General features: G+C 38.2%; 1 protein-coding gene across 1 annotated transcript in view; it reads right to left on the reverse strand.

Annotated features, from left to right (window-relative positions):
* Window positions 1-23,563, reverse strand: part of LOC104162131 (nuclear receptor coactivator 2-like) — a gene marked incomplete at its 3' end in the record, with an annotated part of 31,418 nt that overhangs the window by 5,211 nt on the left and 2,644 nt on the right. The window contains exon 3 of the mRNA XM_009700783.1: window positions 2,699-2,802. Within this exon, the coding sequence (XP_009699085.1) occupies window positions 2,699-2,802 (104 nt within the window). The remainder of the gene's footprint in view (window positions 1-2,698; window positions 2,803-23,563) is intronic.

Here is a 23,563-nt window from a genome sequence, read left to right on the forward strand (position 1 = left end):
ACTAACAATGATTTACAAGACTTATGTAATTGAGGCTCTAATACAATTTTCTATCGGCATCTCTGCTATGGGTTAGTGTTGTAGACTGCGTTTCACCACTGCTTGAAGCCAATGTAAGCACAACCTCTTTGGGTTAGTCCTTTCTACATCAGGACTACATCAGGACTCCCTGAGGATATGAAGAGTTGGACCAGAGAACTGAGTTGGCTGAAAACTAATGCAAGTTAAACAACAAAACAAAAGATGCTAGCCACATCAGTCCCCTAAACTGGCCCACCATGAAACCACATGGTGTTCAGAGCTGGCAGAAGGGTATGGGTTTGGCCAAACCATTCTGCTCGACAGCGGTCCACGCTTACATCAATTCAAAGGGATCACAAAACCAAAGCCATGGCAGATGTTTATCATAGTCCTAAGGAGAAAACTTTCAAAGGTTTTGATTATGAGATTATGATTAGGAGATTATGAGAGTTACTGGCATCCCACAATAATCTTCGGTTTTCCCTGCCATTTCCTACTACGGCAACTTCTTTGGCAAGGAAGCGCTCCGTGCCGTTTCCTCACAGCTGCTTCTTGGGCTCACCACAGAAGCGGTCATTGGAGCCTAGAGTAACACAGGGCCTTACGTGCCAGTCTCCCATTTCTTTCTATTCTATTAATAAAATAACCCTGTAGGTAAGCAGCAGCAGGCTTTTGAGCAAGTTATTGCACTAAGCCACTTAAATCTTTTAGAAGCTTCTGCAATAATTTCTTGTGTCCCCAGATGTATGCCACCACAATAAACAACTTTTCTTCAGAGCTATTGGGACAATGGGGGAACAAATAATGGACAACATACTGGAAGAGAAAACAAGAACAGATATTATTTTAGATGATATACTGAAACAGACAATACATTGGTGTTCTTGGAGATGTTGTCAGCTCTCTCTTGACTATTTTTTCGACTTCTCTTCCTATTTAGTTTATGCTTTAACCAAAAATATTCCTCAGAGGCAGCCGCACGATGAATTTTACTCACTTTCTTCAGCTGGAAACACTCACTATTTTGAGGATTCTTCAGTTTTATTCTTTAATAAAAACAGACAATTATATTTCTAAACCATATCAACTGATAAACTGTTCATCAGCATTGCCATTTTTATTATTAGTTGGCAATGGAAAAGGGTAGGGCTTTGAAGAGGCTGTATAAAGGCATTCTGTAAAGATGAAATAACTTAACTGCATTTCCTTAAGGAGATAAAGACACAAAGAAAGTATCTGTAGTCTTTTCACAGCAAACGTATAACAACTTTCAGTCCTTTTAAGTTTCTTGGTGCAAAAGGACCACAGTTTATTAATTTAGTTCCACAATCTTTCATTGTTAATATGCAATGGTTTTACTGCAAAGGAAAACTAAATTAAATGGAATAACGGAACAGATGGATGATTTTACATGTCATGTTTGCTGCAATAGCCAATCATGCAAGATAAGCCAGGGAAAAAAAAAAAATCATCTTATCCTTATTTTCCCTGTGATTAAATCCGGTCCTTACAATTAAATTAAGAGGAAATTAAAGATAAATTTTAACATAGCGATGTAAGAGATGAATGTTTAACCTTGTTTGATAGCAAAACCAACAACATTCAATTCAGTGAGCACATATAATAAATATTAAATTAAATCAATTTGTTACCCCCACTTTTCAAAGAAGAATGTTTTCACTCCAACCTGTCTAATCTTCCTTATGTTTAATACTGTAATTTTGGAGCCTTTATTTCTTACGTAGTACAGAAAACTATGTTTTCATCTAACAAATCATGAAATATAATGCAAATAATTAAAAGTGTTATAACATGCATCTTGTTCCTGCAACATTCAGGAAGGACGGAAGAACTACGCTTCTGCCAAAGTTAGTTCCTTTAGCTTGATTCAGAGTTTGTGTTCTGTTTTATCTAAAGTAATATTTATTCTTCCTTACAGATAAAGTCCACAGTCAGAACAGCAATAAACAGTTTGCAAGTGAGCTTAAGCAGATAAAGCAGTAGTGCCAAAGGACAGTAGCATATGACATTAGGATCCCAGATAACATACCTACCCAACATTACTATTAACACATTCAGAAGCTAGGTTTTAACCATGCAGCCTTTTGGGTATCAAAATATTGGCTGAAATCAGCCAGAAATCTTAACTGAACAAACTGAAATACACATCTCAAAAAGTTCTCCCTAGATTACTTTCATATTCTAGAGGGGAGAGTCATGCTGTAAGTGGTGAAACGATAAAGCATTAAAACAGCATAGCAATGACATGCAATTTTAGAGAAGCATTATTCACATGTATACTACTATATATGTAAGTCAATGCTTAGGTACAACAGGTCTTCCACATCTGTCATGGTTTAGAACAAATAAAACATGCACATGCAGACACCCAAGCCTTGCTACCAACTGAAGCCTCTCAAGTTGTCTGCGTTACGAAGCAGCAGAATTATCTCTTTCTCTGCCTCTCCCCACCCCAAGTTAGAGAGTTTCACCACTGAATCCGATAGAAATATGCTGCCTGCTCTTAAATTACATAATCCTAAGTAGCCAGGATGGCTTGTCTCTCTTGACCATTCTTTTACAGTCACCTCTGACTGCATTTTTTCTTTTCATTACACTGCTCCTCATCCTAGGGGGAGCAGAACTGGCTTAAATAAAGGAATTTTGTGCTCTTCACCTCAAGCATCATTGGTCCAAGTGCATCCTTGTCGATGACACTCTGACCCGTAGATGATACATCTGCTTTTTGCACTTCATCTTCATTAGCTGCTGCTGCTTTTTCTGCAATAAAGAAAACTATGTGTTAAATGACAGAGCAGTGCTCTCTAAGTGATACAGTAAGAGCCCACAGAGTATTGAGACTAGCTATGAAACAGTTGCAGTGCAACAATTCTGAAAATGAGATTAGATCGTCTCCCGTAATGATTCAACAGAAGCATAACTAGTATATTTGCTTCTCAGTTTTGAATTTTTATGACACAGATGAAATAATTTCTGCTGTTTCTCTGCTAGACATTTGACTAAACTACAAAACATAAGTGTGTTTTGCCCACTTACAAACCGGGCAAAGACAAGGGCTCCTTATGAAGGTGCAACGGGGAAAAGCCAGGATCAAGGTGTATTAAAAGACTGATCTAAAGGAGCATGCAAAGCTCACAGCTGCACAACTTTTCCACGATCGCTATATTTAGAAGGAAAAACATTAGTCCGCAATCTACTGTTTCAGTACTGAGAAAGAGCAGACTCATTTGTGTTCCCATGCCTCCACCCACATTTTTACTATCACATAATTTTCATACTGCCTTATTTACCAATATGTTATTAAAAGCACATACAATTTCAAGTGCTGTATTTGGAAATTACAGGCAAGAAAATAATGATTTAAGGTTTCTGGAGCATAATGCTACATATTTACAATATGTTATGTACAGTATCACAGATCATACCCAACTCCAGATGTAACAGATATTCATACATACTGGAACCTTCAAATCAAGAGGGTTTATAATTCCTATCAAGTAATGGACTGCATTAATTTTTCTACTCCAAGAATGATATGGGTGTTAAAGGAGAAACAGTAAAAGTAATAAAAACATTCTACAAAATACATATTATACATTGAAAGTTAACAAAATCAGTAATTTTTTGTTACTAGTTCTATACTCAAAACATTCTTTCATTATTTTTCAAGCAGTTATCTAAAAGCTAGGGCTATAGTGCAATCTAGAATATTAAAAATAACTAAAGATTTTTTTTATTTTTAATATTACGCAATAGGTTATTTTAATAAACATGAAAGCACATCGAAATTATGCTAACAAGAATTTATGCCTTCTACAACAATAAACCAGAAGAAGATTCATTGGAGGAATTACTGAAAGTACCGTGTGCCGATGGAGCAAAGGGCCTTTGAAAAATCACCCTTAGTGAAAATGAAAGCATCAGTCATACAAATTGAAATGTATCCAAATGTACAGTATTTTCCACTATCTGTAGATCTGCAATACTGCAGCCAAAGTTCCTCTGAACTCTTTCCTTGGCAGAGGATATAAGGTCAGCGTGAATATACGTTGCTTAGACATACGGTAAAGGCACTGCTTCTGAGAACCTCTGGGTGTTCTCCTATCAGCAATCGCTCGCTTGCAATAAGGCTTTGGTCGCCCGGGCTGTCTCATCCTAGATCGCTCCTGTTTCTTGCTCTCATGAAAAAAAGTCATGAAAATCTTAGCTGTCTTCTTAGCGTATGTTCATACACAATATAACACCATTGTGAATAATGATCAAACAAAATTGTTCTGAAGATGGACTGTTGCAACTAATGGAATAATTTTAAATCACTTTGATTAGCATAATGTGATAGAAATAAATACACTAGAAATAACGATTTAACCTTCCCTCTGCCACTTAAACTCACCAGGATACAAAATTAGTATTTCTGATTTGGACTGAGGACTGCAGTGGGATTTTCTTTTATTTTTTTTTCTTTTTTTCTTCTTTTGGCAAAAAGCAGAGATTAGGTTTAACAGAAAAAAACTGAACAATCCTTCCCATACTACAACACAGCAGAGTTGGCACCGTACCATAATACAATACTGAAAACATGTTCTAAAAATTGTGAAAGAATTCGAAGAGATTCTAAAAATAGCGTTGAGCTTTTAATAAAGTCAGTGATGGTATTTGTTTCCCATCTGTTCCTGGTAGCATAAAGTGATCCCTGGTTTCACACTGCAAAATATTATAAAGGATACGGATACCAGCTTCCTGCGTTCATCCCCTCACTGCTTCAGCCACTGATGCCGTCTTGAGTATCGCTGAACATGGGATTATTCTCTACGCGCTAGAAATGGAGGGGCTGCAGGTACGGTCCAGCAACGGTGTCCAAGCGCATTTATTAGGCGGTGTTTCCTCATTTCATCCATTTACAAAGACTTTTACTGATTCTTTTTCACATAAGACAAAATATTTGCTGAAGATTTTTTTTTCACTCTTACAACCATGGAGTTCATACAAACCACCAATAACATATCTAAAAAAACAACTGCTCTCTTTTATGCACGCAGGTGAGGTTTTATACAAAGAAAAAGGAGAAAGTTTTTCATTACTGTAACAGTAATCAACACAGAAGCTGCAATACTAGGTCAGACCAGGGATCTCTCCAGCCTCGCATCCAGTCCCTGACAGCGGTTGCTTTCCCCTCTGGTTCCCCGTTTCTCCATTTCAACCCTGTAATCGTGGACCACTTCCATTCCATCATCACCCATCCCTCACAACCGTTTGACCTCTCCTCTTTCTTTTCCCTTAGACACTGTTTTCCACAGAGGGCCCAACACCTTTGTGGGATCAATAAACAGTGCTTGCTCAAGGAAAAGTGGAATGAATGGAGAAAAGATGAAAATGCTATTTAGACACAAACACTGCCTACCTGTCTCTCCCAGTGATGGTGACAACATACACTACACTGCTCATGACGTTTGGTTAGGCAATCTGAAAAGCTTTATAAATCACAAGTGCTCCAAAATTACGGACTTCATAATTGGATCTGTAACTTGATTGCGTAAGAAGTTAAGTGGCCGGAGAGCTTAGAGGAGGCTACACATTCAGGCCACTGGTTCCTACATATTTATTTCAGTGGCATTGTATAGGAAACCATGGCCTTAGACAGCCTCTGAGTAGGACCAGTAGTAACTTATGTCAACGTTATAAACCACAGCTACTGATAATGTTCAACTACGCAATAAATTATCCATTTTTGACTGAACTACAAAGCCCTTTGTGAAGACTCTATCAGCGCATACAGGAAAAGTAAGTGCAAACCCTGTCAGCAGTGTCGTCCTGACAGCCAGGCACGGGGAACATCTTGAAATGCAAATCTTTTCTTCAGCGATACAGCACATGGGGCTAATTGAGAACAAAAATTTGTTGCAAGAAGGTTGAAAAAAACCAACAACTGATACACGAGTTTCTAGTGCTGACAACACTCATGCATTTATCACAAGTCAGTATTTTTTGTTTTTCTTAACAGTTCCAGCTTCTGGTGTTAAGTAGTGGTGCAAAAATGTAAAGTTTACTTTTCCTTTTTTTACTTCTATCTTTTTTAGGTTCACTGGGGGCTCTACAAACAAATCAAAAGCACAGAGAGTTTATTATTTCTACACTAGATTAATGATTTTTTGAATGTTAGGGGTTAGGAAAATAGTTGCAGAGGCCCAACCTTGCAAAGCCTCTCAGAAGTCTTTTTTCCAGCCCCACGGGAATTGCTGGTATTACCCTGTGACTAACCACAGCTGCTAGATTTTTCCACTAACACGGAGAGTGGGAGCCGGTTCCCTGATCTCGCACCTTCCAGCGATGCTGCCTCCAGGAACAGCGATGCCCCTGTTCAAATGGAAAATGCTAAAATGCCGGGCAAGCGTTACCAGGCGTCCTACGGACACAGCGGCTAAAGTAGAGCAGAGGTTTAGTATGGAAAGAAAAATACAGCCTTGTGCCGGCTGAGGAAGTGAGCGAGGTGGAAAGGGGCTTCCCAGGGCTTCACCTCCGCACAGGGAATTCTCTGCTGGCGAGGAAGCGTTAAATTAGAAACTGGTCCCATCCTTATGAATATGGCTACCAGGGATCAAGCATATTTTAGCTAAATTACCGTGGCATAAACTTCATGCACATGAAATAATTATTAGCTCGGCTCAATTAAGAGTTTAGCCTAGAGAAAGAAAAAAAATCTAAACAAAATAAGAGTATTCCCGAGAGAGATACTACAAAGAATATATATGTCCAATTATGTAGCATTTTAGTGATGTGTGTAATTTAGCCTTCAAACTGTGGGTACATTTACAATTGTATGAGCAGTAATATACTAAAATACATATTAATATTTTCAATTGGACATTTTCGTAACAATCATAAACTATATTTACTTTTCTATGTCAACATACAGAAGAAAGAAGGAAAAAAAAGCCCTCACAAATATTTTCTGACAAATTTATCAGTGGGAAAGCCTCAAGCTTTATTTGAAGCTCATTCCAGACTCTGAAAGCAAACCTTCGTGAAATCACATTAGTTTAACAGAAATTCGTAAGTCAGAGAAAGAGAAGCCAAAAGCAACAGTTTGTCATCTCCTGCTATGTTTTAACTTAGGAAGCCCTCCTGGTTTTCCATCCTCCCAACTCAAGCTAGGTCGGTTCTCTCTGAATTTCTAACAGCAGACTCAGAAGTGCTACTGATGGGCATCGCCTTCTCTTGGTTATGTTTCAAACCCTCCCTTCCTACAGGTGGGCAGGTAGGACCAGCTGAACCACCCCAAAAGCTCTTTTTGTCTGTGTTCAAGACCTACTCCAACTTCCTTAACGAAACCAGCTACAAAAATATTTCCCCCTTGATGCTCTCTGCAAAACCAAAATGCATTTTCGAAGTAAAGAACAAAACTGTAGCCTCTATAGGGATTGCAAAAAGATGACACGTAATCTGAAAGAGAAAACTTGCATCAACACACGTTTAGTTTCTTTTTCATAGGAGAAACACTTAAGGTTCTTCATAGAATAAGAGGGAGCAAAAAAAGAGATGCTGGTGAAACCCTGGACAGGGCAGCACCCGTGCTCTGCAAACTGCTGAGGAAAGAGGTCAAGAGAAAAAAAACACTGTAACAGGCAGAATCAAATTTATTATCCAATACTGCTTAAAACAGGTTTTCTCAGGTGCTCCACGTAATTTCTGTTCTTCATAATTTTCTGGAATTGCTATTGAAATGCCACACCCATCTCAAATCATATACCCTCATTTATATAATGATAGGTAAAAAATATAAGCAAAGAGATTTATAAGGGATACTAGAAAGCTCAACCCTGCACATTAGAAAAAAATGACACGAATCAAGACAGATCCTTATAGCAGTAACAGCAACATCACTTTAAAGTGATTGTAAATGCTATGCAATGTTTAAAATTGCAATTAAATTTCATACTGTAACTGTCTTGAAAACAACTTATCTTCTCCATTTTTTGGTACGCATTAGCTAACTATTTTTGTCTTGCCTCATTCATATTTGTGAGTAAGTTTACCCTGTGTGGTCCTTCTGATCTCTCCTGAATTGTTGTGGAAAAAAAAAACAACCCAAACAAACTACCAAGGAAACAGTAAAAGTATGTAACTGGCCAAAGATAAGGGTAGATACAATATTAAAAACTAATGTTAACAAATAATGGCAAGTATACTTAGCAAACTGCCAAATTTTAATTGGTGTTACAGTTTCAAGTATTAGATTTAATAACATGTGAAATAAATATTAGATTTCGTGACATTGTAACATCTTTAACTATTGCTAAATAATGATATTGACTGTGGTAACGGGCAGGAGGTTTTTAACATGAATAGGGCTATATAAAAAGTACCTTCAAATGTATAGACTTGAATAAAAAACAGAAAAAAAAAAGCAGCTTGTATTAAGTAACGTGAGCAGTTTTGGATCACTACACACGATGAAGCAAAGCAGCGAAGAACGTGTAAGTTATTTTGATGCTTGGTTAACCACAGGGAAAGCAGCTCTGCCTCGCCGTTGCGTAATTCAAAGCAGTGTGATCCACGGCTCACTTGGAACTTGATATCCACAAGCACGTTTCTTACCCAGTCCCCACTGCCTGGACACAAGTTGTTTTTTCTCCCTGAAAGCAAGTAATTTTTCAAAAGACCGCTGCCTAAGAAACAGCAACTATCTCAGCAATCAATTTTAAGACCGGCTTATCCCATCCCTGTGAATAAAGTTAGCTACTATTTAGGGAAGTGATTATGTAGTGAGGTTGCTCTTTCATCATACCGCATACATCTGTCCAGAGCAAAGAAGCTATTAGACTCTTGAATACATTTTTCCCCCCAGAAAATGTAGATCAAGTCTTACAGGAAAAACCATGCAACATCTCAGGAAGGTTTTAGAAGGTAAAACAAGGGAGAATTATGCATCTGCACTGAACTAAAATTAGAAAAGCTGCCATATGGCTCTGTGAAGCCAGCAGCACGTTCTTATTCATTAGGAAGCATTCTGCTAACATAAAAACACAAGGCCTTCCTGTGCTCTCCAAATGTGTTTATCTTTTCACCATTAATGCACGATATATCATCAGGCTGCTGAAATCTCCTGCAGTGCATATTAAAAAAGCACAGCTGCACTTTTTCTCAGCACGTTTATTCACTGTGAGCCATCTAAGAGCTTTGCCCACCTCCCCGACACACAGCCCTCTTGTTAGCACGGCTCGGCTCCCCTTCGGTCGGGAAGGGCGACGTGCCCACCCAGCCGCTCGCCCGTTCAGCCCAGGCCAGGCCAGCAGCACCCCATGCCTCCCCGTGCCCGGCTCCACTCATCACATCCCCATAGTTTAGCTTCATATTTACCATTGCTGGTGGAAGCACACTTAAATGGTAAATGACCCCAGGGCTTAAGCTAACAGCCCTCGGAAAGCTGTAAGCTCAATTACTTGCTCAGGAGTAATAGCACTTGCAACACCACAATTTCTTCTTTGCAGTGTTTTCAATTTCTAATTGGCGTAGCTGCTCTCCCTCCCAACACACACCTGCCCCACCTTCCCTCTGTAAAGAAGCATTGGTAAAACACTAGCTCTACGAAAAGCTTTGCATTCTCACAAACCCATCAAATATAGGTAAACTTTGATGGAGCTTTTCAAGCTTTGAGCGATGTCTGCTCTTAGAAAATTCAGTAACAGGAGCCAGTGTATAAAATTTTCATGGGCACTGAAAGTAAAATAAGCACTGAAAGAACATGATGGATTTAGGAACAGCAACAAACAGAAGTAATAACACATAAAATTAATACTAGTTTCATTTCTTTTAATAATTTTGGCATTTCTCCATCATTCTTTTTTGTCAGCATTTTTGTCACCTAATACAACTTCTCTAAGAAGTACTGCCTGAGAAATAATTGCCCCCAGCTCACTTAAACTGGGACAAGGATAAAAATCCTGAAATTCAACTCACCAAGAATAATACTTAACTGCTGAACAGAAAGAAGCCCAGTATCTTTGTTTGTATTTTTTGCTTTAAGACGCATTTTACTACCTTTTCCTTGGTTTCTTCTCTTCCTCATTTTGCCTGTTTTTTCTATCATCACACCTACGATCCCTTTTTTCTCTCATTATTACAAAACTCAATGGTCTACTTCTTGGAAGTGAGGAAGAGGACAAGCAGCAGTGGTGGAAGTGCTCTCTCCTTCCTCCCCTCGCCCCAGGAGCCCCACAAGCTGGGGGTATCGCCGTGCCACGCTCCCGGCACACAGCTCCATTCAGAGCACTAAGGCTGAGTCTCACCCTCTATAAATACACTTAAATAGCTTCTCTGAAGATTCCTAACTCTTGGATTTAACAGCGGCGACTAAAAGTGATAACGTTATTTACAGAAATAGCATTATTTGCAGAAATATGTCCCTACTATTCCCAGATTTATTTACTTAAGGCAGTGGCAGAGACTATTCACACCCAAATCCTTAATGGCTTGATCCATCCCCAGCATGCAACAAAAATACAAAACAACGCAGCAAGTAAAATAATTTCCCTGCTGAGGTTATTTCTAGTATTTTTATTTATCACTAAAGACACAGAAGGACAATTGTCTTCCTACAATTTAAGTGAAAGCTAAACTAAAACTAAAAGCAACCCCAGATCTATAAAGTATTTCTCACCTGATGCCTCATTTTAAACTATGAGGATATGTCAAACTACCACATTGTGAGCTGAAAGTTGGTTTTCATCTCTTGAACGTGGAATTAAGCTTCCATCACGACCATCACCTGTTGAATCCCTGGATATGCTGCAACAGTCACCTTTTCCACTAAGTTTTCAAAAAAAGTGGAAAGGAATATAACTAGGTGTAGTTTTATTCCTGGAGAATTTTTAGACAGGTCTTAGCTTATTAAAATATTTGAGTACATTCAATATACACTCTTATATAAAATGAAAAGGTGTGCTTAACTTGCAAACTGACAAACTGAACACGTGTGTATATATTCCTACGTTTTTAAGCTATATTCTTTCTCTTTTCCCCAAAAAGACTACTAACACTCTCTTTCCAGTGTGTACTGACTGACCAGAGAAAAAGCATAAATAAATTAATCATCAAGGGTGCTGCCTGCCCAGGAGACTTCCTTATCAAAAGGCCAAAATCCAGTGTAGTGCTGGGAATGTCTAATTTTCACTGGTTTAGAGTGGGTTTTTTAAATGCTGGAGTTTTTTTGCATTTATACTTCTTAGGAATGTGTAGTAACTGGTATAATCTCAAATCTCTGACTTGTTGTGGTATAATTTAGGATATTTTATAAGTGTTTAAAATACAGTACTTAGTACAAGAAAGGAGTACACATGGTAGATTAAGTACATTGGCTCTCAGTGCCTTACCCAAAACCACCCTCAATTTAATCAGTCACCACTTATTCTATTCTGGAATCATATAAGCACATTCAAATATATGTACCTGTAGCTGTATACACAAACACTTGCATACTCAGGAAACAGTTTTGCCTCTGTTGGTATTTAGATGACTTCAAAACACTCAGTGTACATGATAACAAATGCCACACATCCATCAGCGTTGACTTAAAACCTGTTACATTACGATGGTTGAATTTCAAAAGAAAGAGCCACGCTAACTGATCTTGGCATTGAAATATTAGATACAAATATTTGGCATCACTCAGCTTAACAACGTAATTATTTTCTTTGGTAAGTACTGAATTAGGATAGAAAATTTTACTGTATTTCTTGGCATTTACAATTTTATAAGTGTTAGATATTTACTTAATGAATAACCTCATCTTGTTTTGATAATTCATCTCTAAAAACAGTACTAATATGAATGTCTAAATGGTGGGAGCCCGATGTTCTTTAACATTTTGGCTGAGCTAATGTTTTCAAAGACACAAAATATGGCAGGATCTGATAATTTCGTTCAAAACAGGGGTCCATCACTGTCTTAGAAATAATATATTGCTTTCACAAAAGTTAACAGCTCTCCAGTTGGTTCTTTGACGTGTAAAAACACAGGCAAGATTTCAAAAATAAAGATACAAGGGGTAACAATCTTTAGACTAGAATCTGCAGATGCAGTTGCCAAACTAATTAAACTTATAGGTTTCCAAAACTTAGGCCAAAATAACATACTGGAAAGGAATATTAATCTAGCCAGACTCCCATTTCTTGAAGCCTTACTCTTATGTATTCAACCAACTGTTAAAATGAAACAGATGACTCCGTTTCTTCGAATGCCGTATTGCCATGATTACAAAATATCTTCTTTATTTTAGGATGCTGATGATAAATCTTTGTGACACACCAGATCATTCACAGCAACAGGCAAAGATATTTTTGCCTTTATAAATTGCCATCGATGACTGCAAAAGTTTTCAAGAGACCTAATATGGCGCACCAAAAAGAAGTATGATGGATTATGGTCTCCCTATGAGCCCATGAAAGAAAAAAGGTTCCATAATAAAGCGTAGCCCAGAATGGAGCACAGATAATTGAAGACAGCTAAGGAAGAACCAAAACAAGCTTAATTTAATGTGTTCATGCTAACATGGACAACAGGGCTCCTCCTGCTTCTAATAGTCCAGATTACAGCCGATAAATCTTTGACGAAAAAGCTCTGAATCATTAAGGACAAGTAAAGTTTTCTTCCTATAATAGCCCAGTGTTCAGAAATAGAAGCTGGGGCCCCTCTTCTTGCTTGTCTAACCCACCATCACAGGCCTCAGCCAAACATTTAAATCAATTTAGAAACAGAAATGTTCCTATTACTGCAAGGAAAGCAGAAGGGAAAACAAAAGCTGCATGTTAGTTACTTAAAGGAATTTTTAAATCCAAATCCTTTATGAAACTGTGTTTAAGATTCATTTCATGTATTTCAACAGCGGCTACATTATTTCAGGTCCATTATGAACACAGCATGGCTGTTGGAAGGATGGTAAGGACTATTAACACGTATCATTTAAGATATTCTCTAAAATTAAAAGATCTTTTTTCATTACCCTACAAAAGTTTGGCTTATCTTGCTGCTAAGATTTACATCTAAAGTCACTTTTAAGCTCACTTACATTAATTTGTTTTGTCACATTTTGAAATACCTGCTAATAGAACTGATAGGTATAAATGGGCTCCCTTCAATAAACTGAACCATACTTACAACTTAATTCATTAGGCATTATCATTTCTTGTTCTCTATTTCAGAGTCATGAAGTAGGCATCAGCACCTAGTCATAAGTCAGTATAATTCATAAACAGAAAAATAATTTAACACAAACAGTATAGCTTTCTCTCTTTTCTCAGTGAGCTTTATCAGTTTTCCTCTGAGAAGAAACTTAGACCTGCCTTAAAAACAGTTCCCTTAACCACGGCTGACTAGCGGCTCATCGGAAAGGATGCTCCCTGGTGTGGCGGCGGGCGCTGCCATAGCTGGATTTGTAGCCCCACTGCTCTTCCCCAAGAGCCCCAAGCTCCTGACGCGGCACAGGCTGGGCATGAGGTGCCCCCAGTTGGCAATCGTCGCATTGAGCATGCTGAACAAACGTGGTTGCAACCACGACACGTTGAAGATTAAAGGTCTGACTCCAGCATGTCCCTCCTTGGCACAACGGCTGGTAACGCAGGTCTGCAGCCAAGCCCGTGCATCAGATCCGAAGTGATAATCCAGAATCTTTTCCCCCAATCTGCAATTTACTTACTCGCTTGCAAAAAGGAACATGGGTGCCTGCTCCTCACTTCACCCATTAGAGCGTCAACAGGTGAGACCTTTTAGAGAACAGTTGTTATTTCCACAGGATTATGGGTCCGCCTCAGCCTCACCATTTAAGGATACTGGGGTTTGAGCTAAGTATCTAAATTCTAAGCCATTTGTAGATCTGGGCCAAAGTCCTTATTAAAACAAACAAACAAAAAACAATAAAAAAACCCAAACCCCCACCTTTGGAAAGGGTTTAAGCTGTTGAGATAAGGGATATATGCCCTTTGTCTGAGTCTCAAAGAAAGAATGAATGACAACACCCACGACCACCAGAGAGCTGAGGGAGAGGAAGAGTATTCTTGCGCCGTAACTCACAGTGGCCCTGAGAAAGCCAGTATCCTTCCTCAGTTATATTTAATAAAGGTTTTATGGACTGGCTTCTCTGCCTGTATCATTGACACAAAAAAGCAAGGGAAAAAAAAAAGCTTAGTGGGCACCTTTACATAGTAGATTGCCAACTGCAAACACATAATTCTATTTCGAACATTAAGTACAATGGCCTGACAAGCTGTATTATAATTTCCAGTTAAAATCAGCATCTCCAGCAGCTAGACAGATGGTGACTCAACTTTCAAGCTTAATAGTAATCACAATAATCCTTGATATTGATCAGTGTTAACACACTCAAGGAATGATTCATTAGTAAGTTTTGTCACATTCCCTAAAACTAGTCAATGATTTCTTACTGCAGGGAAAAAACAGTATCAGAGAGATAACAGTGAATGGGATAAAACTGTCACAGGTACGGTGATGCTAGTCCCAAAATTATGGCTAAAGCCACACTGAAGGCAACAGAGAGTATAACTGGAGAAGTGGAAAAAAACCCCACAAGACAGTCATTAAAAAGGAGAGAAAAGAAAACAGCAAAGGCTGAAAAATAAAGCCCTTCAAGAGAAAAGGGAGCAATAGGGAAATACAAAGAAAATCCATTCTACATAAAATATAATTTTTTTACAGCTAGTGACAAGGAGCATTGCATTCAGAAAAGTCAAAAGGGATAAGAAATAACTAAAGATAGAAAAATAAACTCAAACATTTAAATATTTCCTCCAAGCTAAGGAGGTGAAAGGTTTTGTACAAAAGAAGGAAGACAGGAAGAATTTTGTTATTGGCACAAAATACCTCGATATTTTTCCACCAAACACCAAAACAAACAAACCAAGAAAAATCTAAATGAGGGTCCCTCTGAGTTTTCCGATCTATATTTAGAGTTTACAACCTTGATATCTCTTCCTCTTCTTTTTTTTCATCTCCAAGTGAATCAATTGTTATATTTAAGCACACTTCCTCTTCAGTGTCGAACATAGCCCCAGACCTAATTTGACATAGAATAGCCTGCCTCTGGAAGACATCTCTGTTAGAAGGACCATGGGAACTGCAGGTTGTTCCAAGTCTTTCTAGGAAATTGTGCCTCGGAAGAAAAAGTACCAGTAAAAGGCTAATGCTCTTCATGCTCACACGTCTTAAGATGACAAGGGACCACTCTAACTCTCTAGCCAGATCTCTGTAATGCATCCCAAAACGTTTCACCAAATGACTCCTGCATCATGCCAAGAACCTCCACAGAATTACAATATGTATTTTGAAGGACATTCCAATCTGTTGGGGAGGGCTGACAGAACCTACCAATTTCTTCATTAAGTTGCTTTAAATGTCAATTAACTTTCCACTAAGAACCTGCACCTTACATCTGAGTTGGCTTTGGCCACAGATTCCAGCTGTTAGGTCGTATCCTGCCTTGGGTGTTAGAGTCCTCTGTGGCAGGCACACGGCGTAGCTCCATTTTGCTCTGCGTCAGTAAGCAAAGCAAGGCTTGCAGGGACATGCCTTTCCGCTTCAAGATGAATAGAGCCCCAGTGAGCAGCGGTACCACGCTGCTGCTTCTTCCCAAGGGGCATGCGGATACTATTTCAGATAACATGGCAGTAACTGGAGCATCTCCAGTTACGGAGTATCTACTTTGGAAGTTTTCTACTTTAGCAGAACTTAAATTTACGTACTTTTCTGTCTCCATCTTCTGACATTTGCTCTGATCTTGTGCAAGCTAAAGAGGAGTGGTTTGCTTGCTCAGGGAAGAGGGAAGTATGTACGTGTTAGTATGTATGTGTAGTGCACACACTTGAGTGCCCATTGTCTTGTAAAATACATATAGATGTGCCAACACACTTTAACGACGAAAGGAAGCAGAAGGCACATATGTCCTGGCCCTCTAACTGAGGACAGTCACTAGGAGCTCAACAGTGTACATGACAGAGCGAGTAACTGATCATTTGCCACGTCATCCTTCAAACTTCAGTCTATTTTTTTTTTTTTTTTATTTTCCCCAGTTGCACACTGTGGGTTTTCATAAAAGAAAACGAAAGCTGAAGTAGCAATTGCTTTTCATATCCTCAGCCATTTCACATTCAAGGACCTCTATTTCTGACTAACTAATACAGAATCTTTTAAGAAATAACAAAATGTGTGACTTGGAACAGTTGCAATTATCTCAGTTCTAGTTTGAACACAGAGGAGCCTTTGATCAATACCTCTTTAACGTGCTGTGAATCCACGGGTTTTCAGGATTCAAACATGGTATGAAAGGCATTGCACCCTATTGTGAGTAAATATTATATTATCACTTTTCAGGCTGCAGTCTTTAAAAAGAAAAGATAAAAGCTGTGTAACAAAAGCTAGAGTCCTTATAATAGACGATCTTATTTTGACTAAAGTATCATCACTACTCTCAGTAAATTAATTTGCTATTCCATAAATTGAGCTCCACAGAGACAGTCAAGGTAACACAAAGTCTCCTTCTTAATTTACTTGCTTCACATGCTGCTGAGATTAGTCCGTTGCATTCACTAATCTAAAGTACACAGCAAGCCCTGATGTTCTACAGTCAGCACCTTTTACATTGCATACCTTCCGGCAATAACAGACCGTGAACACAAACATCAAGACTTGAATCAGCAGCCTCCAATTCTTCTTTAGCACCTAAACTCAGTATTTCTTATTGACCGGACACCTCTGAAAACAGAGCAGCTGGTGAGAAACACTAGACTCAAGAGCTTAGTTCATATTGTGAAGGGCTGGATGTCAGCCTGTATTTCTGTATTTTATTTTTTTCCCAAATTTAAAATGCTAAATACATTTATGATGTTTACAGTTCATAAGAGATTACACAATAAACTGCAAAAGAAATACTGTAAAGTTTTGAAGTTTAAAGTGTTCAGTGACAGTTCAGATGCAGCCTGAGAACAATACACTATCTGCAAGGAGGTAGCCTCCAAAATCCCAAATTTGAGGAAGAGATGTCTCCATCTTTCTTATACAAGACATTTTTACTACACTCCCAGAAGTACATAGACCATTCTATGATCATTAAATATTAAAGTAACAAAATCAAAACTTTAATGAAAATATTCCTGCAAAGAACAAAGAGGGAACACTTGAGACACATCCCCCAAAGCATGTTAAATATAGGAGAAGCAGTGCAATCCTTTATAACATTCCCCAAGACTGGTATTATAGACCTCTTAGATCGCAACCATCTTTGCAGCTACAGACCGTAAAATAAACCACCATGCTCCACTAGATTGAATGATTTTCTCTCTTGGTCATTTAGAAGTTATGAAAGAAAACAAAATGAAGATCAAAGAAAAGGAGGATGTAAACCAAGCAAGTTTTCTTGTAACATCTGCCAACACTGTTTCTACCTGAAAAAGATCACTATCGTAACAGTCTGGAGTGAACATTGAGTTTCTCTTCAGCTTTGAGCCACAACTTGAAGTCAAAGCTTAGATTTCTGGTCTAAAACTTCAAGAAAATTATCTCTAGAACTGAAGTCATCCATCATTGACAAAGTTGAAGCCCACAGACAAGAGACGTGTCTTGTTAGGTGACAGTCATAGCCCAACACCCTGCAATGCCCAACAGCACCAAGAGAACTGTGGGCGTTAGCCCACGGCTCAGTCATTGCTGGCATGCTTGGACCCATGTTGGTGGGAGCCCCACCAAGGACTCAAGGGGAGATAGATCCTCTCCTCCCAGTCAAATCAAAAATACTGCCTAGGCTCACCACAACAACCGCACAAATGCTACTGTCAGGGTAAGGGAGGGAATGGGAACTCATGGCCAGGAGGAGGGCAGAGGTGGTGGAACCAGGGCTTTCAACAGCTGCCTCATTTCCTGCAGGTGAGTCTACAGCCTGCACATCAACATCTTTAGGACCATTCTATTATTGCTCTTAAGTCAAAATAAATAATAACAAAATCGACCTAAATCTCCTAATCAGATCATGAGCAAACAGTCTCACTAACTTTGGGGAACGAGGCTGTATTTATTCTAAAACAGCAGACAGGACTTGAACCATGATCAGGAAGCAAAAACTGCCAACAATCTACTAAATCCTATTAAGTGCATAGATTTTGTACTGGATTCACAATTTTGATTACCAGTTTGATGATGACTTTTGTCTGTTTTCTTGAAGCAAGAAAATCACAGAATCACAGACTGGTTTGGGTTAGAAGGGAGCTTCAAAGATCATTTAGTCCATCCCCCCTGCCACGGGCAGGGACACCTCCCACCAGACCAGGTCACTCAAAGCCCCATCCAACCTGCCCTTGAACACTTCCAGGGACGGGGCAGCCACAGCTTCTCTGGGCAACCTCTGCCACTGCCTCATCACTCTCATAGTAAAAAATTTCTTCCTTATGTCCAATCTAAATCTACTCTCTCTCAGCTTAAAACCATTGCCCCTTGTCCTGTCACTACAGGCCCTCCTAAAAAAAGTCTCTCTCTCTGTCTTTCTTATAAGCCCCCTTTACATATTGAAAGGCTGCAATAAGGTCTCCCCAGAGCCTTCTCCTCTCCAGGCTGAACAATCCCAACTCTCTCAATAGTTTGAACCCAGTGTGGACACAGCTCTATGTCGTAAAGGCATCTTCAGCTACTCCTCTCATAAGTCATATTAATTAAACTATAACACTGCTTCCACAGAAAACTATTAGGACAGCTAAAACACCATAACTTAAGTGTAGATAAAGCCTAAGCCAACTATTCCGCATGATATGCAACTCCAGTAAAATAAGCAAACCCCAGGAAATCTCCCACTTGATGGGTCTGCCGGCTAATGACTACTTTTCATCAGAGCCAGAAAAGAAACTGATGGTCTGCATTACCTAAACCCAGTTTAAATTCTTCAGTGAACCAGTAGTTCTCTGGAGGCATGCAAGTAGTAAAGTTAACATAACTGGATATTTAGCCAAAAAGCTTTGCAATGTACAGAGGAAGATCAAAGCCATTTTCAGTGCATCACTCGCAGCTGTAGGTAGAAGAGACAGCAAAGCAAATTCAGTAATAGATTTTTTTGGTAAATGTTCTGCATAAATTGCTTGACTTCACAGCACAAATTCAGTCTCAAAATCTTACCAGGCTGAAAGTACAACACATATAAATAATAGCAGCTATACAGACCTCCTTTAAAAAAAATATTCAAGAATTGGCATCAATTTTAAATATCCTGCCATCTTAAATATGATTAACATAAAAAGAATATAATTACAGTAAAATTGACCAACTAAAATATTTGCTAAACAAAACCCAACAAACAAAACCCAAGTCTGCATATGCTCTCTAGTCTTAATATCCTGATTTGCTAAGATATTTATGCAGGTAACTTTAAACTTTTAAGTAGTTCCACTGACTTAACAGAGATTACTCATCTGCTTAAAGTTAGGCACTTGCTTAAATACCTTGTGAAATATCAATCTAAATTCAGATCTGATAAATTCAAAGTAGCAGCAGCCAAAGAAACACCTCATTACAGCTTTAAGACCACGCTGTTTCCCTTTAGCAAGCGATTTTACTTGCACACTGGCGCTGGAGGCAACAATAGACTATCTGCTGGAGCGACCCTGTGATTACAAAGTAGTACTGCTACAAGGAAGCAAAAACTGATTTTGCTATCAGATGTGAAACCAGAAAAAGAAGATACAGATATGATTAACAACAAGCCGCCTTTTTAAATTCATACAGGTTTCATAGCTCTTGCATGTCTCTCTTCACCAAATACTTCTTCTCCCAATGCGGTTTAGCTTTCACATGGTGATCCATTCTGTCCAAGGTCTGTCTTGTAACGCTATTCTGAAAACAAGATCTGACAACTCAAAAGTGTACCTTAACAGCGAGACTGATAATCACCACCCTGATATCCCTTCCCTGTACCTCTGAAAAGCTGATCTATAGAACACAAAACCTCTTCAGAAACTGGTGACACATGAAAGTAGGACTCTGCAGGAAAAGGGAACTGAGACATAAAATTGCATTTGGGGATACTTCGGCACAGCAGGTTACATCCCACCGTATGGGAATCTAAATAAGACAGGTGGATGCCATTCTAAAGAAAGGCTAGAGAAAACAGAAAAGCATGGAGAAAAATAAGAGATGCAGACCTGGAGTTTAACAAAAGGTACTCGGGGGACTTGAGAAAAAACCTCAACAACCCACGTCTTGTCCTTGATGTCCAGACACATTCTTCAGCGCTCCTACTGAAGGAGTCAGGGGAGACCGCTTAGCTAGAGAAACTGCTGAAGAAGCTCAAGGTGATCTTCAGTATCCTCTGTACCTACTGCATTGCTGATATCCAGAGAAGAAGGTAAAAGCACGACTAGATAATGAAGAAAAGGAGGTTTCAAAGCCTGAACCAGGAGATGTCCAAGCAGTGAAATGTAACAAATAGTCTCTGCTTTAAAATGTGAGCTATTTACTTGCTGTGACTGAGGTTAGCATGACGGATAACAAGAGCTTTAAACTAAGGGCAAAGGTTTAATTTTTATATCCTGCTTAATACCCAGAAGGAAAAAGAAAACATCAGCTAAAGGGGGACAGAGAAATCAAAAAAAAGGAGAAAGAAAAATGCTAACATAATGAGAAGAGTCAGGCAGATGACAAAATTCAAGGAAAAGGACTACTGTGGGTATGAAATCAAATGAGATTGATGTAAAACAGTTCAACTGATTGTAAACTAAGGAAGAAGAGAATCCAGACTCCTTTTATTTGCTGTCAGAATTTTGTTCTCTTCAGATACAAGAAAATGTTTTCAGCAGTACTTACACAACTGAAATGAATCTGTCTCAAGTGCTGAAGTCGTTTCTTAAAAATAAGGTAGGTTCCTAAAATCAATTAGACACTATTTTACCAAATATATTACGTAAGTACAATCAAACGGCTTTATAGCTTCTTGGCTGTCTGGCATATAAAGGAACATTTACCCTCAGTAGTCTTTACACTTGCCTAAAACAAGCTTTTTTAATTAAGCACGTGCAAATTGGAACTTACTGTGCTTGTACACATGTGTGTACATTATGAACACATCTGAAACATATGACTATTACTCTTGCAAAGTAATTTAACATAGACTGCAAATAACAGGAGAGCTTATGCTTTCATGACCATGTAACACAACCATAAAACCACCATTTCACATCACTCTTATGCTATAAATAAAAAAAAGAATTAATTTTTTCCCAAGTGCTTGAAACACAAGTCTCAAATCCCCAGCAGAAATATCCACTTAAGTTTTACATGAATACGACTTCTGTTTCATCTTCATGCTAAAAATCACAATTTTTTTATCTCCTCTGGACATCCACAAATCTCTGTCCAACCACTGTAAGATAGTATGGTAAAAGTTCTCAGTAGAAAATTAAGCTTTTGTAAAGAAACTTGCCTTCATTTTCCCAAGTACTAAAAACACTTCAAAACCTAGATTAAAACTGCATGCAATGGTTACATATCTTCCAAATAGCTTTTAATTCTTCTAATGAATTCAGTTACACGCACATATTTATAACCTGCTTTCAAATTGTAATAAACCGAATCGCTAACACACCACAACTAAAGAATCTTTGAAGTATATACTGTGAGAAACGATATACAGATAACAGATATAGTATTGCAAATATATATTTGCATATAAAATAGATCAGGATAACATTATACTAAATTATATAGTATTACTACAGCAAAAAATGTATTACTTTTTTCAGCTACCAGCCCAGCAAGCTTGACATGGGAAATGAATATCAATCTGTATTTCTGCCTTCCTCATTTTCATTCCTAGAACCTAGAATAAAGTCTCCTTGTCAAATCTCAGTAGCTGCTATAAAACTTGTTGCTTTTAGTGGTTTTACAAGGTATTTATAGCTCACTGAGCATTTGTAAGTAATTAGACCTTAATGTACAATTCTATTCATAGTTCAGAAAGAAAATTTGTGAAGAATTTTTAGCATTTATTCCAAAAATCCAACTTCTTTACCAAAACTTCTAAATAATAATACTGTAAGTTTTCACTGATTTAATCTAACCTGTCTTCGAAGAAATGAAGAGCAGATCCACTGTGCGAAAACTGAGCCATCTGAATTTGTCCATGTTAGCGCAGAATCACTCAGGAATTTTAGGACATTCATTTAGTTTTCTCCTACAGGTATTTAGTGTAATACCAAAAATCAACAAAAAAATCTTAACTGTAAGACATTATGATTTTGAACCTGAGTCTCGTGGCACTTTATGGAAGTACAGTATTATTTTCGTGACTTTGTTTTAGAAATAGATATTGTCAAGATAATTCTTAACAAGCGTTTCACCATTGTAAAGGTCTTCTAACACGTCTTGGCAGTGGAAAAGCAATCGGAAAAATGTGGAAACAACCTAAAAGTTAATGCATTTAAATGATGAATATATGTAAGTGCAGGACTCTCAATGTGAGGTGCTAAATTACCTAAAAAACAGGAGAGCGCAATAGCAATAGCCTCATTAGGTCTCCAATCTGTTTGCCTTGCTTAGGTCAGGGTTTTTTTGGCACTCACCAGAAGTATAGGTGTACTGTACTTTGTGTAGTTTGAATGTTTACTACACGTGAGACCTATTTGTTAATGAAATGCCTGTTCCAAAACAACGTTGCATGTCGCAGTATGCTATCAGTTGAATTTTTCTTAAAAGGAAAACCCTTTTAAATTTGCTATTACAACAAACAGATGTAGCTTCTATGTAGAAATAGGTATCCAATTTTTAATTAAAGGAATAATTTCAAGTATTCTAATCTTTGTTTCTAGATCCTGCGACACTATTAAGGACCACCTTCAAGGTCTCAGTGTTTTGCAATGCCCCTTACAGAGGCTTAACGTCTAGTCTGTACCAGCTATGAGCTTTATGCAAAGACCCAAACAGTTCCCAGACAATCCAATTGATCTCAGCTGAAGAATCTTGTGCAACAAATCGACATCTGAAAGAGTAATTTAGTATCTTTATTACTCAAGAGTTGCAAACTACTTCTACTTGTTCAAATAAACAGTATTTACAGCATTTTAGTCTGTCTTTAGAATTGAATTTTCAGTTGTTTTTGCCATAAAACCTTATGAGCTTAGAAAAGTGGGTGCACATTCAATTTTGGTACAATTCTGGCCCATGATGACTTAAATAACTTACATGTAACCCAGTCTGATGAGTGTGAACATTTTATAAGAAGATGAAAATTGTTTTTATTATATTAGTCCTGAGCAACAAACCCCTGGATTTGTCAAAGTTGCCATTAGTTAGAGCCAGATTTTCAGACTAGATTTTCTAGATCTGCAGAGAGAATTACCAAGTGGACTGTGCACCCACTTCCCATGAAAACACAATTTTTTTTGTCTTTATCCCTTCTCAGGTAAGAATAAGGAGAATGTGTCTCTTAGTGACGGGAAAAAACAAAAATCCAAAACTGAAAGTCAGAAAAGGAAGAAGAAAAGAA

The sequence above is a fragment of the Cariama cristata genome, unplaced genomic scaffold (assembly GCF_000690535.1).
Source record: "Cariama cristata isolate BGI_N322 unplaced genomic scaffold, ASM69053v1 scaffold13995, whole genome shotgun sequence".
In the NCBI taxonomy this organism is placed as follows: Eukaryota; Metazoa; Chordata; class Aves; order Cariamiformes; family Cariamidae; genus Cariama; species Cariama cristata.